Source organism: Crassostrea angulata, chromosome 2, assembly GCF_025612915.1.
Source record: "Crassostrea angulata isolate pt1a10 chromosome 2, ASM2561291v2, whole genome shotgun sequence".
In the NCBI taxonomy this organism is placed as follows: domain Eukaryota; kingdom Metazoa; phylum Mollusca; class Bivalvia; order Ostreida; family Ostreidae; genus Magallana; species Magallana angulata.
The window spans coordinates 74,669,679-74,686,023 of NC_069112.1; the positions used below are offsets into that span (position 1 = coordinate 74,669,679).

A 16,345-nucleotide genomic window follows, 5' to 3' on the forward strand; every position below is an offset into this window, starting at 1 on the left:
GTGGATATAAACAATGTGAACATTAAATGATACTTGATGATGCACATGTAACACAGGATAAAGCTCTGCCATTCAGTCAACTGAATGATAACTGAATGGTCTGGAAAGGTGAGTGAATGGCACAAATATGCCATTCAGTCACTTTTCAGTTACCTTTCAGTCACCTTTCAATTGACTGAATGGCAGAGATTCATCCTGTGTATCGCCATTAAGATTTATCAATAACACCCACTATCTTATAACTTATGAGACCAGTGAAAAACCTTTTTGAGAACTTTCAGGCTACAATTTGTGATAATTTATTATGCAAGCATCCTAATATATAGTAAATTCTAAATTGTTCAAAGTGTGATCTTTTAACCCCAACTTGATTAGGAAATATTTGAATTTATACCTAGAAACAAATTTAAAATTTGAATTGTTAAACTATGATCCCTTCCGTACCTGTAATTGGTTTTCTTAGGAAAGGTTCAATATTCAGAAATTAAATGTGTTGATAAAACCCTTTCAAAATATTCGTATATAAGAAACTGCAATGCTTAAGCTTGAAATATTATTTTGAAATAAAGCATCTTGAGTCTAAACTGTTGGCTTAACAGCAATTGAAACAACGCAGGCTTAGATAAATGTATATCAGTATATAAAGCTGATCCAGCTGCTTAAAAGATCCATGGACAGTGTAAGTTGGTTGAGCGATATAGCCTTTTGATTTCTTGTTTAAGTAAAAACTAACCAAAGAATTAATATTTACATTACAGATATTCAATGACCCTATTCATGGCCACATTGAAATTCATCCCTTGTGTGTGAAAATTATCGACACTCCTCAATTCCAAAGACTTAGGTCCATTAAACAACTTGGAGGAACCTATTTCGTCTATCCTGCTGCAAGTCACAGTCGATTTGAACATTCTATAGGGTTTGTATCTTATTTTTTTAGGAAAAATGTTTGGTAGGTTTGCCTGTTTTTAAAATATGCTAGATTCATCAAAACGTTTACCTTTATCTGAACTCATTTTAATATATTAATATATCAGTATAATGGCAATATTATTAATGTATCTGATTCATATAAGGACTTAATTTCCAAACCTTGAATATCCATCATGTGTTTAATATTTTGACATTTATTTAGATCATTTTAGAGTAGAACAAGTTTTACCGTGAACATTTCAAGAATATTATTAACTAAGCAGTAATTAATGAATGAAGATTGCATAATGGTCTATGGGGACAAACACATTTAAAAAAAATTACTAGAAATATCAATAAATGCCCTGGTGGAAACGTGTATTTTGTTCATAGAAATACAAAAACAATTGAAAATATATTGTATACCTTATAGATTTTTTAAAAATTATTTTTTATAGAATTAAAGCAAAGGGGGACAACTCTTCAAGAAAAGGAAAATGTCATTAATTAGGACACAATTCACTCTTACATAATAATACTTAAACATGACAATTATGTCCAAATATATAGAATTTTAACCCCATACACATCTGTTATGCAACCAGATTTATCGAATCTGGTGCTATTATGGATCGGATACTTAAAATATTTGTTGTTTACAACAATTTATCTTAGAACAGACTACATGACATAATCCATGTCCGTTTAGAATTAGATATTGTTAATATGACCATTTTGGGAGGACTGATTTAAAAAGAACACAGAACTGCAAAGACTGTATAGATGTTGCTATGATAAAAATAAATCATTTTTAAAAAAACAAAAAAAAACGTTGATATAACTATTCTTTTGGTTCAATCTTTCAAGGCAAATAAATCAAAACAAAGTTTATCCCGATTGATACTAGATGTTTTATGGTTATCTTTTCATAGCATCTAACCAAAAATGCATAACAGGTAAATTATGAATTATATATAAAGTTATTTTCCGCTTTTTTCAGCGTTTGCCATTTAGCTGGACAGCTCGTCTCCGCCTTGAGAGTAGGACAACCAGAATTGAACATCACTGACGATGATGTTTTGTGTGTACAGATTGCTGGACTGTGTCACGACTTGGGTATTTACGTTTGGTCTAGCTATTGCAATCGGTTTCCGTACGTCATGATCGTTGTGGGTTTTTTTTTAATCTCGTCTCTTACTTTAATAATTGATCAATAATTTCCTTAGCAGTTCTTTTTTGATGTGAAATGGTCCATTTGTGTAGACATGGAAACATAGATTGTAAATTTCAAGACTCTTATTTTACAGCGTCACAGGGTCCTAATTTTAAAAATATGATTAATCTTTTTTTTAAATATTCTTAAATTATTAACATCTGAATGAAAAACAAATCAAAAGCATAGTCATGGAGACAAAGAGGTTTTACAACAAGGACTTTATTCTGCACTTTAAACAATTGGTATTGTGGGCAATGATATTGTTCGTTTAAGTTATATTGGCCATTTGGCTTCTTTTGTGTTAATTTTCAAAACCCTCGGTAAAAACTAGCTATATATAGCCGTCAAGTTACAGGGATATGCATTGCATTACGATAAAAAAGAGTTAGATTAATAATTGTTTCATTGAACTTCAATTTGAATTTTACCCATTGACCTGTTGCTTTAGGACATGGACCATTTTCTCACATGTTTGATCGCAGATTCTTACCAAGTCTCGGCAACGGAACAAAGGTAATGTTCTTATATCGGAGGGCGAGTATCCAAAAATTAACAGATTCTTGAAAGAGACACTACAGCCCGTTTTCCTTTTCTTGATGTTTTTTTTTTAAATACAGTTAAATAAAAGTATAATTGGTGTTGAAAATAATAAACTAGAACGTGTGTGTCAAAGATGTTCCGAAATTCAGAACTTATATAATATCGTTTCGATTTCTTAAATTTTATTTACAAAACATCATTTTAAACGACAGAAGTGGTCGGTCAAATTTTAGGTAATTCTATAAAAATGAACAAGTAGCCTAGTTAAAATGATTTATGCACAGGCAAGCATTTTAAATTTTAATGATAGAAGTCTCTATTCTGAAGACTTTAAGATCAATTCAATGTAAGAATCAATGATTTATAAAAGGGTCTGGCCACGCATTGTCACCAATTTTCCTTATTTTTCATACATGGACAAATCTAGGTGTAAAACGCAAAAAAACACTAAAAGTTGGTTGCTAGGAGTAACCGTTACCATGGTAATCGAGGCTAAAGATGGGAAAATAGCAAAATTTACTTACTTTGAAGCCATATTGGAAGGTTTTGCCCACTAATGTAAACTATCAAAGACATAAAACAGCCTTTTTCCTTTTTTCAATTATTTAATTATATAAGAAAATTGATGGAGAAACCAATACTTTTGAAATGTTACCATGAAAACCGTTTCAAATTTTTGAAATCAGTTTTCTGCGGTTTTTTAATAAGCCCAAATGGGAAACTGTTAAATTTTTAATCTATAAAAATGACCATGCAATATATATTTTAACATGAAAATTGACATCCGTTGCTATGACAACAAGGCCAACAATTAAGAAAAACTGAGAAATTGAAGATTATTTTGATATGCTTTCATTTCTGATTTTAGAATTTATTTGCATTTTTTTTAGTTGGAACTTGTGAAAAATATATATAAATTTTCATTATACACCCCAAAAACCTTTATTATGCAACTGAGAAGTGTTGTTGCTATGGAAAATTAAGTTGCATAAAAAATCATACAGAAATTCTTACTTTTTAAAAAGTCCATATCACCGGCAGTTATTTTAGAAAATTCCAGAATTTTTCAAGTGTTATTAAAGTTTAGGACATACTTTATTTTTTCTCACCATCTGATTTTATATGTTTATTTCTTATAAGTGAATAATAACCATTCAAAGATGCCTAAAAATATTATAATTTTCCTTATTTTTTTATCTTGTTACCATAGCAACGGTTCTTAATTTTCATATTTAAATTTTTAATTGCACAATCATAATAGTGTTTACCAAAAATTCCAAGATTTGCACTTTTTATTCAAATTAGATGAAGAAAACATATTTTAAAATTTCTGTTTAGTAACCATGAAAACGCTCTAAAAATATGCGTTTCTCCGTGAATTTGTTTCCTTCTTTTGAAAAATGACAACTATTTTAAATGATATATTCTACCCTGGTAACCCCAAGTTCTGCATATTACTCACAATATGTTCTCAAATCAGCATTAAAGTACCATTTTTACATCTTTTCCCTCGGTTACCATGGCAAAGGGACCACATAGCAACAAACAAATGGTGTTAGGCTTTTTTTACTCACCAAAGTCTATCAAATTGTCAAGTATGAAGAAAATCCGTGACTATGCGTGGCCACCGAATTTTGATTCTTACATGGAATTGATCTTAAAATTTTCCTTCAAATGAAGCATTTAACAAAATTAGGCGGATCTAGATGTTAAAATATGTTTATGTTTACAATGATGCATTGATGACAAAAATAGATTTGCCTTTTGTTCTTCTTTCAATATATACACTTGTGTTTTATCACCATTTCGCAAGTCAAATCTGAAAAAATTAGTCTTCTTATCCTCTTGCTGAAGGCCATGCCGAAATGTTTATAATCGATAACCATGCACATTTGAATGAGAGGATGGGCCGTCAATATTTACTGTATAGTCTCCGTAGAATTATAAGTTTAAGCGACCAATGACAATTTTGTAGATTCCATAAAGCGTAACTTTTGTTAAAGTTCATATTCTGTCCTTTGCAAAAAAATTCAGGTTATGGGAAAATTATCATTTTATGGATTTTGCGCAAAATGAGCTGTAATGTTTCTTTACGACTATTAGTATAACTGGAAAGTAATGGTAATATTTACTTTTGATCTAGCATGTTTAAATTTAAAATAGATAAGTCCTTATTGCCTAAATTACTGAGAACTGCTGCATGCAAGCTGTAATTCTGGGGTTCAATGATTAACACGCAGTCTTAAAATGTTTAAACCGTTCTCGGTTTTATTTCAGCATGAATCTCTGTCTGTAAAAATGTTTGATCACTTAGTAGAAGAAAATAAATTGGACACAGAATTTAGCGTTAATTTTAAAGAAGACCTGGACAGGAACAAAAAATTCATTACGGAACTAATTGAAGGCCTCACAAAGGATGATACTCAGGTACATAAAATAATTCTTTACGATTTATGATTAAAAGATATTATGGATATATTAATAAATTTTGGAAATGGAGATAAGTACAGAATTACGAACTTGATATACGACCAGGTACAATTTACTTAAAATATCCTATTAACAATCGGAGATAACTTGTTTATATAACTTATAAATGCTTATGTTTTCATGAACTGTATACATTTGAGACTTATCGGACCATCAATGAATTATAAGTATTTTTATGTGAATTACGTTAATTGTCATAAAAAAGAAATATCACAAGAAAATATATATGATTAACCTATAACTTTTGATAGTTTCTGTTCATCTAGAACATGGCGTTGTCTCGTAATGATATGATTATAGTTTCGCATGATATTTGATTTTATTTGTGCGAGAAATCAATTCCATAAATGTTATATTGTTTTTTTTAACGCATTAGGCTTTTGGGCAAAATTTCTTATTGTTTGTGTTCTGTTTTGTTAGCGAAATTCTAAATGACGTTTTGTCAGCTATTTATCTGAAACTTTAAGGATATATTGACACGATGTCAATACAGGCAAATGATACGATTTACAATATATATTTGCTTTTTCTATAATCACATAGTCTTCTTAATTCTAACTTTATCATCAGCAGTAACATTGTTTTTCTTTTTTTTACCTACATGTGTTTCTGCTTGCAATATATTATTCTCTTTTATTCTCAATTTTGAAAATTGGGAATTAAAAAAAATCCACATTGACGGCACTGTAGCTCTCAGGTCGTCTATCCGTTTTTTTCAAGACCGGGGGCTACGGTGCAATCAATTTTGATTATTTTTTAAGCATACATAAACGTTTTTTGTGTGTGTCGTAGACTAATGATAAAATATGACTGATGTATTTGTTCGTATGTGGGTCTTTCAGGGCTGGCCTTACAAAGGAAGGGATCAAGAAAAAAGATTTCTTTATGAGGTAACTCTTAGCAGATTTAATGATTGTGTTTGTTCTTTGTCGTTTTATGTGGTGGTGGGGGTGTATTTACCATTACAAAAGTGATATTAGTCATAGTCAGTTTCATTGATATCTTGATTTACAAACCAAATTTTTAACTGTAGGTTATTTTTTCAACCAAAACGATTTTTTTTAATCATACCTAATTGCATTTTCAAAAGTCAAGAGTTTCTGATCGGCTCCATTTTACATAAACCATTGTCCAAACAGACATAGTTTGATAAGGTTAGAAACATCGCGCGTTAGTTTGTGTCATAGAAGTCTGCATGATCCGATGAGAAACGTTGCTTCAAAAACTGATGTTAATTGTCACTAGCAGAAAAAATAGGTTATTTGAAAGTGAAAAAAGCACGACAATTGTGGGGCTTCAATGTTCAATAAGTAGTTTTTCGTTTCTTTGAGTGGATTTTTTTCCCCTGAGTAGACGTAATCCTTAATATTACAGTACTACCAAAAATATTTCTGGGAAAAACAAAATCTGAAAAATTTGTTCAAATCGCCTCTGTTTTACTAAAACTCCAACTTTGTTTAAGCCTAATTTTATAGTATAGTAAAAATAACTAATGGTTTTTCAATAACAATTCATTTCATAAATCCTTTTTTGTGTTTAGAAAACATTTTTCTCACGAGATAAAACTTTATAACAATCCAAATTTGAAAACTCAATGCCTGAGTAAAGAACGCCCTAATGCATATTTTGCTTCATTCTTCTCAATTTTCAAATTTATGTCGCATTGCTCAAATAAGCGGACTTGAATCTTTTTTTTTTAATTTACCATGATACCCTTTACAGATTGTTGCAAACAAGAGAAATGGAATTGATGTGGATAAATGGGACTACTTTGCTCGGGATTGCCATATGCTTGGGATCAAGAACAGCTTTGATCATACTCGATGCATGAAATTTGCCAGAGTGGTGGAGGTTGACGGTGAAAAGCAAATATGCTTTAGAGATAAGGTTATTTTCATGAACTCTTCTGGTAGAGAAAAAAATCGAAACAATGCCTATAGATAACAAAATAATTGTGAGAAACTTGTTAATGTATTCGTCTACTTTAGGAAATAGAGAATCTGTATGAGATGTTTCATACTCGGGACATGTTACACAGACGAGCATACCAGCACAGTGTTGGAAACATCATAGAAATAATGTAAAGTATACCAATCAATTTATGATAAATCAATAATCCTAACCTTTCATTTCCTGCTATTCTAATTGTCAAATCAATTTTACATGTCTATTCAAGTAAGAAATATATGTTGCAAACTTAATCGCTATTTATGCGAACATCGAAATCACAGTTGTGGTTGCTCTAACAGCTAATATGACTCGTAAAACAATCATGTTCTTCGTTCCTCTTTTTAACCCTTTTATAAACTGTTGAATTCTTAACAGCTCAAAGTTATTTTGCCGTATATGCCTCACTTGGGTAGACGTACATTTTGTGTTGCTGTTATTACTCGGTCTTGGTTTTATATATTGCCTTGTTTGCAAATGTGATTTATACGTCAAAATTTCCGTTTTATCCTAAGGGTAAGTTCAAATTAATGGAAGAGCCACTGTAACAATTCCAATCAAAGTAACAACAAATATACATATATATGCATTGTCAACAAACAACAATAGAAATAAAACAGGAAAATAGAAACGCCGAAGCTAGAACATGTGTCCCAAGTGTATTAATAGTCTTGGCTCAGTCAAAGGGTGAATAATCCTGTGTGTTGATAGCGAGCGCAGCTCGCCGGCGCACAGCGCCGGAGCGAAGCGAGCTCTACCGGCAAGGCGTGTGTGAATAGAAAAATCGGACTAGTTGCACATTCATTCAACGGATTTTTTTGGCGTCAGTAAATCAGACCAGTAATGCATTGTTTTAATCGTCCCAGTAGTTCCCTGTAAACGTGGCAATTTTTATCACTTCACACTCTCACGAGAATCAGCAAGACAATATAAAAACAATAACGATGTATACGACATACAGTCGATGCTATGCTACCTCTTAAGTTCACCTCAGTTCACTCTCAATCAAAAATAATCGAGTGACGTCACAAAGGTTTACACATTGATTCGAGAGATTTTTTCGGCGTCAGTAAATTTTGACCCATAATTCATAGTACCAATGGTTTCCAACCTCACGTTCCAACCTCACGTTCTCCCGAGAATCAAAGTAAAACCTTTGAAAAGCTTATAAGATGTGTAATTTTAAGAGCATTATGCTTTTTATGTAAATAAAACAGTATACTTCGCATACTTTTATTTCTCAGGGGAGTTTTAAAGAGTAAGACGACACTTAACCAACGTCAGCTTTGACGTCACAATAAGCACTGATAAGGGGAAATTGCTCTAACCGAAGATATTGTAAATCTGCTGAAATGACCAAAATCCTCTCAAAATCTTGCAAAGGCTAAGCTAAAGAACAGCTGACAAATAAGGACATTTCTTCAGATACAGGAAGCAGTTGTAAATTGCACTCATTTGGATGAATGCTCACATTTATTTTATTCACTTTAATTACCGTAATTTCCTGAAACGTATACGTAGCAGCGCCTTTTTTAAAAGGGGGTGGGTGGGTGGATGGCAGCCTTATCAAAAAAATCTTTGCAAGCAAAAAGAAAAAAAAATAATGAAAATTCTAATCCTTCAGCTCTTTAGCAGTTCAATGGTTTCTTTATTTTCACTTCCATTTATTTCAGGCAACACCATGTTCTTTTAACATGATAAGCAAATATTTTTAAGCGTAAATTTAAAAAAAAATTAAACATTTTTATTTTTTTAAAAGTGGAGGGGGCAAATCCATGGTAAGTCGATGTTCTTTGTATAAATTGACAAAAATGAAATATTTTTTTAGCATGGGGGGAGCTCTATGATGAGTCAAGTTTTATATGTAAAGTTTAAGAAAAAATGTCTACTGGGACTGCAAAAAAAGGGGGAATGAACTGACGTTACAATCACTTTAAAAGAGGAGATACAGTGCAATGAATATTTATATATTAAAACTTTTATTATCTAACAACATTGTGTCTGAGATTAAACATAATAAATAAATAAATTATAACAAATCTTATTAACTATGAATAGTAAAAATTTACTGAAAAATAGGTATGTTTTATTTTTTTACCTTCAAATTTCACGTTGTAAATTATATTTTATTGATTTATTATAATTCATTGTTTGATCACATGCTGTGCTCGCCCCAACGGTCGCACCGTAAAACATATCATCGAATGTTAGCATGCAGAAAAAAATTGAATGATTTAGTTCGATCTATGCGTACTTTTTAACGTTAATATTGACCAATGTATTAGAAAAATATTTAATTTATTCAATTTAAGATCTTTCAAATTTTTTGAGCGTGTTCCATTAAGAATACTACATATGTAAACATGCCAAGATTCAATGTTGAAGGAAGAATTTAAACTGTTTTCCTTTAATGATTAATGACCTTTTTCATTGTTAAAAAATATATCATTCACCATTTAAAACAACAAATTATCCCTTAACGTGTTTTTTAATGCCATATTAAAAAACACGTTAAGGGATAATTTTGTAGCATTGTGATAGACTTAATGTTGTGTGTGTTGTCATTTATAAATATTTCCTCATTAGCGTCAATCAAGTTTTATGACGAGTCAAATTTTAGAATTATTAGCTTTAAATGTTCCCCAAAAAAAGATCCAGAGATAGTGTGCATATTCCCCACTGATACGTAGAATTTACACTTGACAGTGAGCATAAGACAGCTAGGGTGATGTGTTGTGTGCATGCATGTTAAACATATAATAGTAAATAGTTTGTAGAAATTGTAAAATAATACCAATATTTTTTATTTATTTTTTGAATTGTGTTTATTTTTTTTTTTCATTTAGGATATCTGAGGCAATGGAAAAAGCCAATAAACACATTTTGACTCCTGGGAAAGAGGGGTAATATCTTATCAAGAATTCATAAATAAAGTCATATCAATGTTCCGTTTTTGTCATAACTTTAATTTGAATTATTTGATTTCATTTTCTTTTTGTCAGTTTGGTCATCAATCAGCCGGAGTGAATTGTAAAACGAAAATATTGTCTTTTACTTGTTTGGTTTTTCTTATTATCATGTAGCTGTTGAAATAACCAAAGTGTACATAATCATTTCAAAGAAAGATGTTAGGAATATCTGAGACTTTAGACGACATGGCGGCCTATGAAAAACTGACAGATTCCATCGTTGATCGAATAATCTGTTCAACGGATGACAATCTGAAGGAGTCAAGGGATATATTAAAGAAAGTTAAGGAAAGAAAGCTGTACAAGTGTGTCGGACACATCCGTAAAGAGGTCATACAAATATGAATAGAACATAAATACTGTTGTTTCAATAATATTCAAGGGTATCAAATTACGTAGATAAAGTGAACATCGCAGTTTCAAGGAAACCTTAATTCGTGGCCAATGACCCTATCAATACAAAATGTTATTAGCGATTGCACTTCAATGAACATTAAATTTCATTGATCAACTCAACAACGAAATCCACGAAAATTGGTATTCATTGAATATTGGTGAAACCACAGTATATCAATAGAATAAGTCGAAATCCTGACTACTCTACATATTTTTTTAAATATGTGTCAAATTCTATGGAGTAATGTTTGTCCAATAAATTAGTTCATATATCAGTTAATAACATTAAAAAATCCGAATTGGGTTTTTTTTTGCGTTTTTATGATAAAGGTGTTAGGGAAAAAAATTAAATGATTTGATATTAATATAATGGACAATTTCAAAAACATTGATTAATGTCTTTGGTATTTTTTTGTAAGTAGAAATCGTTGTAAGCTAAAATGTATTATGTAATTTATGATTATGTCTGAAAGTAGGTTTCAAATATTTTTTTTTTTATAGATTGATAAAACAACACTCAAAGAAGAATATTGTTTGAAACTGAAGAAAATAGGAAGTGGTTTACACGAGAACGATATTGTCATTGATGTAAATATAGTACACACATCATTGATACAAATTACCACAATTTGATTAGTATTTCGCCTACATAGAGCCAGCCATACTTGTTTTATATGATTTAAAATAAAAAAAGAATTCAAATGTACAAATCATTGATAAATAAGCATGAGTCAGTCTGTTTTCTTCGTGTAACTTCAAAAATCGTATGCAATATAATATTTGATAATATTATTTTAAAAATTCTACTGGAAAAAAAATGGTCAATGCGTTTATATTTTTTCATTTAACTAGACTGAACTTTTTGCAGGTTGTAAATTTGAATTACGGCATGAAAGACAAAAACCCAATCGATTTTGTCCGCTTTTACACAAAAGAAAATCCTAATGTGGCAATTGAAGTTAAAAAGGATGAGGTATGATCCTTAAAATTCCTTCACAATCGGTTACTACTTTTAATAAGCTGTAACTATACCCTGTACATTGCAACATTTAGGTATCTGATCTGCTACCCGAAAAGTTTGCGGAACAACGAATTCGATTTTTTTGTAAAAGGGATGACAAGAAAAGCCTAAAAGAGGCCGAACAGGCCCTAACAGACTGGTGCAACGAAAAGAATTGCACTGCGGTAAGGGTCATTCAAAGTCATTTCTATGTAAACCTTCCACCCAAAAGTCTGAGAGCATTTATAAAAAATATTATCATTCATTTAATATTTTTCTCACATTGTATCAAATGTAAACAAATTAGATCCTTACATTTGGTAAAAATGGTAAAACAGAGCGAAATGAAATACTTGGTACAGTCATACATGTATTTGGTGTGTTTTGTTAAATGTTTATGCTTAAATCAAAATTGTTTTTAGACGCTCTACATAGAAAAAAAAATCGGAATATCCAAAATGGGAAATAATCGTATATAATTAGTTTGATTATTAAATTGTCCTAAGAATGTTAAGTTTTACAGATAATTGTTTAGATAACTTGGTAATGATTATTTTGTTACATGATGTTGAACATATTTCAGGTCATTGGTAGTCAGATAATTGCGACGACCCCTGTCAAAAAAAACCAAGCCGGCGGTACATCTACTAATTAATGAACACCAAATCGAAGATCAAGCCAATGGGATTCATACTTTGCTAGTATGGACTCGAACGTGAAATTAGTGAATCGCTCACTTTGTAAACACAATCACTCGTTGGAAATTGCGTGTATGCCAAAAGTAATGATCTTTGTAAGTTGTAAACTAATAACTAATGCTGTTGGTATTTTACTATATTACTCGGAGGCATTCTTGTTTGTTTTATTCATTTATTTCATTTCATGTTGCCACTGAATAGCAATACCAATCTTGTCATTTTTTAAACGTAATGTGTAATGTTGTCGATTCTTGTATCTTATAAGTGCGGATGTCCACATATCTTCCAATGAAAGTGATTGCATAAAACCATAGCCATGATCAAAAATTCAACTCTAAAATTTGAACTGATGTTTTACATTTTCCTTATCAAATTACCCTATTCATATAAAGTAACGGGTGGATCAGTTAACAAAATAATGAAAGATTAGTTCCTGCTGGCTGTTGAAGGTTTTGTTCTAAAGTGGCTCTAAACAGTATATTTAACAAAAGGATTATCAAATCGTAGTCTCTCTCTAACCAATACGGAATACTTTGTATGATATTTCGTGTTGCTTCTACATGCTTAAATTGAAGCGTGCATGTTTGTGTACTAAAATATAATGCATTAGGCAAAATAAGTTGTTCACCCTATTACTGGCATTACTGACCTGATAAGACCTCTTCAAATATTTCTTTTACAATGTGCCTACTTTGATTTCTTTTTATCAAATATCGACGGGAATGAAATTGACGACACACACTGTGGTTTACAGATCCCTTAAGCTGAGAGCTCTACAAAGATTTTTAAATCAATGTTTGTATGACGTCAATCTAACTGTACGTCCTCTCGTCCGCAAACGTTTTACAGTTGTGTTACGTTTTTTTTCTTCAAGACCATTTAGATATCTTTATTCAACTTGGCTCAAAGCACCCTTTTGTAAAGGTGATTTAAGTTTGTCAAAATGAAATGCCCAGACCTCTTTAAAGTATATATATTTTGCATTCATTAAAATTTTGTTTGTTTGTATTTAAAAAAAAACAAATATTATTCAAATCAATTTTGCAAAAAAAAAAACAAAAAAAAAAAACCATAACTGAAACTTGTCCGGAAGCATCATCACAGAGTGTAAATGCTAGTTTTATAAAATCATGATACGTCGAGTAAGATCTGGCCAGGTTTGAATTTCTAACATTAACAACATTATTGAATATAACCATATAACTAGGTTTACCCTCCTGTAATCTGATTTATGGTAATAATGTATTTTTCGCTCTATTAGCACTAAAAGGTACCACTAAACTGGAAACTAATATGTTGTGATATACTTTAGAGACCATAACATATGTTCTTAATCTAGATCTTATTAAAATTTTATTGTAGACGTATGTGAGATATTCTAAGGACATGTATTTTGAAAGAAATTTATAGTCTTGGATTTATCCCTGGTGACTGCCTAATTTTTCTGTAGATGTTAAAAATTCACAATGTATAATATATATTTAAGTTCCTTTGAATAAAAATGAAAAAAAGAAACAATGTGTTAACATTTTCTTTTGGAATTAGAATTAATCATAATTATTAATAAAATGAATACGAAAAGGACAAAATTACTATGCATGTATATCATTTACAACAACTTAGGAGGATTACCTTTAATTTTTGAATTTTTCTCCTAATTTAGATACCGTAATTTCTTGACTCTTTCTCTGACGTCCCACCTGCAGAGGTATTTAAATGTATCAAAATCAAACCTTACGAAATCTACAAAAAGATTGACAACATTATAACTTTTGTTTGTTTCTCCTTTTAATATAAAATTGTAAAGTCTGAGTAACCTCAAGTTGACATCCCACCTGAGGCAGTATAAATATCACACTTGCTTCTCGAAATGAACAATTATGAAGTGTTAACCTCAACTTTTAGGTTTGAATGCCCCTTTATCTTAAACTTGTTGAGTCGGAGAAGCTTCAGTTTGACATTCAAACTTAGACATTATACACGTACATATGTATATGTATCACAATCTAACACTTCCAGAAATCAACAGTTATGGAGTGTCAACTTCAGAATCGAAGCGTGTTGGTCCCTAAATCTTAACTTGTTGTGTCTGAGAAGCTTGGGTTTGACCGCCCAGCTGTAGTAGTCTATGGCGATGGGGGAGCCCCTACAGACCGTCACTATGTCCTCCATATCAGAGTCCTTGACACTGTACAGAACTCCAGGCTCAGGGGTTTGAGGTTAGTGGCAAATGTGGTGGAGCGGTGCGGGAAACAGACCGCGTCATATATCTGAGATGTTAATGGATAATGATATTCACAAGAACTTATGTTTCATAAGCTTGGAAAATATATAAACATATTCGAAATTTGGCTTTAAAAAGTTGTAAATATGTCATTTGATAACCAGTGATATACCTTTGAAACACTAACTACATGTCACAAAAGAAAAACTAAAAATATAAATGCTTTGTATGAATCAGTTCGACTTTGAAAAAAAAAATGAGGTAAAGAATCCCTGTCTGTGCCTTTAATTGTGTATGTAGCTGATTAAAATGTATTCAAGCCTAAAAAAATCACCCTCGTTGCTTGACATGTGGACTTTAATAAAGTGTAATCATATTGAAAAAAAAGGCATCTACTGTTTTGACAGCATTTTACAAAATGATAAATGATAAATAAAACTAACATCATCACTAGAGTCCGTTTCCTTCTCAACACTTTTCTTCAAATCCAGTTCCCTTACTTTTGTCATCAAGAAAAGCAGTGCTTTGCATTTATTCCATTTCGCCTACAGACTGTCGCTACGTCGTCGATTCAAGAGTACTAGTCGGTGATATTGTCATAGTATTACAGACTCAGATATTGAAGGCTGGTGTCAAACGTGGTGGAGCGGTGCGGGAAACAGAGTGCATGCCTCAAATTATTTAATGTTAAAAATCATTGACAACATTGAATCCTTAAATAATTTTGAATTTTTGTTTTATTTAAAAAGATACAATCAAAATATGACAAATGTTGTGTAAACGTTTCATTTTAATCTAGAAAGTGTTACTCTAACGTATATAAAGAACACGAAATAGGGCATTAAAATGTATACAAATGCATCATTTTCAAACCATTGTGTATGGTGGGGTTCATTTATAATAATAAAATGAAATATAAAATATCAAAATAGATAAGAGATATCATTTGTGTGATAAAAAGTTATAGTTGTTTTTAGAAAGCAAAATTTTTATTGCATTTATAATCCATGTATATGGGTATAGTCCATAAAGTGTTTTCCATAGGCGGTAATGTTAACTTTAGGGTTCATAGCTCCGGCCCAAATTTTCATTCAGCAGCGAGGGACCTCCTGAATGAAGCCTCATCAAACATGTCTCTCTCCTGTTGAAATTCTGTGGTGTTATTTAAATTTGTTTTCCTGCAAAATGCGAAAAAGTAAGAAAAGTCACAGCTTTTGGAAATGGTGCACAGCAAAATATGAAGAAATGACGATAACAAACCGTCAGCCATTTCAAAAATCCATAAAACGAAACACAAATTCAAAGCAGAGCAACACGGACCTACAAAAAATAGAGGTAGGATCAAGTGCTTAGGAGAAAAGAACATTCTCTACTGACCGGTCCCACCCGCAGTGTGCTCTTTGTCGTAATCGGTGAAAAAAACAGAAAAAATCCTATAACACACATGTGATTAATTATGGTCTAATATTTAGTATGAAAAACGTCAGTCAGCATGCGGCCCACTGTAAGATTGTACTTTCTTGCTGACAAGGTCGTTGCATCGACCATAGATGACTTCAAATTTCAATAAATCCCTTCAATTATTAATTCAGTTTTGAATCTTGGTTCTAAAATTATCAATCCTCCCCTCTCACATGTGTTAAACATTCCGATTTAAAATGTCCCAATAAATGAAAATACACTCTGCAAGTATAGGAACTATTTTTGCTAAAAGGCGTTTCTTTGTTGTCCTACCGATTCTAAAAATAGGTAAAGGGATATACCAAAATGTCAAGTGAAATTGTTCGTGAAAATTTGTGCTAAATATCTCCCAAAATAGATGAGAAAACCACCTCAAAATTTAAAGGTATCTTTGTATGTGTAATTGTTCTCTTGTTAATAAAAAAGGTAAACAAAACTTCCTTCTTGGATGATCATATTGAAACTTTTAAAGGCCTTGATAACAAACATTTT

General features: G+C 31.3%; 1 protein-coding gene across 1 annotated transcript; it reads left to right on the forward strand.

Annotated features, from left to right (window-relative positions):
* The first annotated feature begins 95 nt into the window (after positions 1–95).
* LOC128174854 (deoxynucleoside triphosphate triphosphohydrolase SAMHD1-like) lies at positions 96–13,674 on the forward strand. Its single transcript, XM_052840286.1, has 14 exons — positions 96–108; positions 739–919; positions 1,913–2,028; positions 2,577–2,641; positions 4,946–5,095; positions 6,001–6,048; positions 6,881–7,045; positions 7,147–7,238; positions 9,952–10,008; positions 10,227–10,404; positions 10,972–11,058; positions 11,339–11,443; positions 11,524–11,655; positions 12,054–13,674. Exons 1-14 carry the CDS (start codon positions 96–98, stop codon positions 12,123–12,125), a joined length of 1,461 nt encoding a protein of 486 aa, XP_052696246.1. The 3' UTR covers positions 12,126–13,674.
* The last annotated feature ends 2,671 nt before the right edge of the window (positions 13,675–16,345 follow it).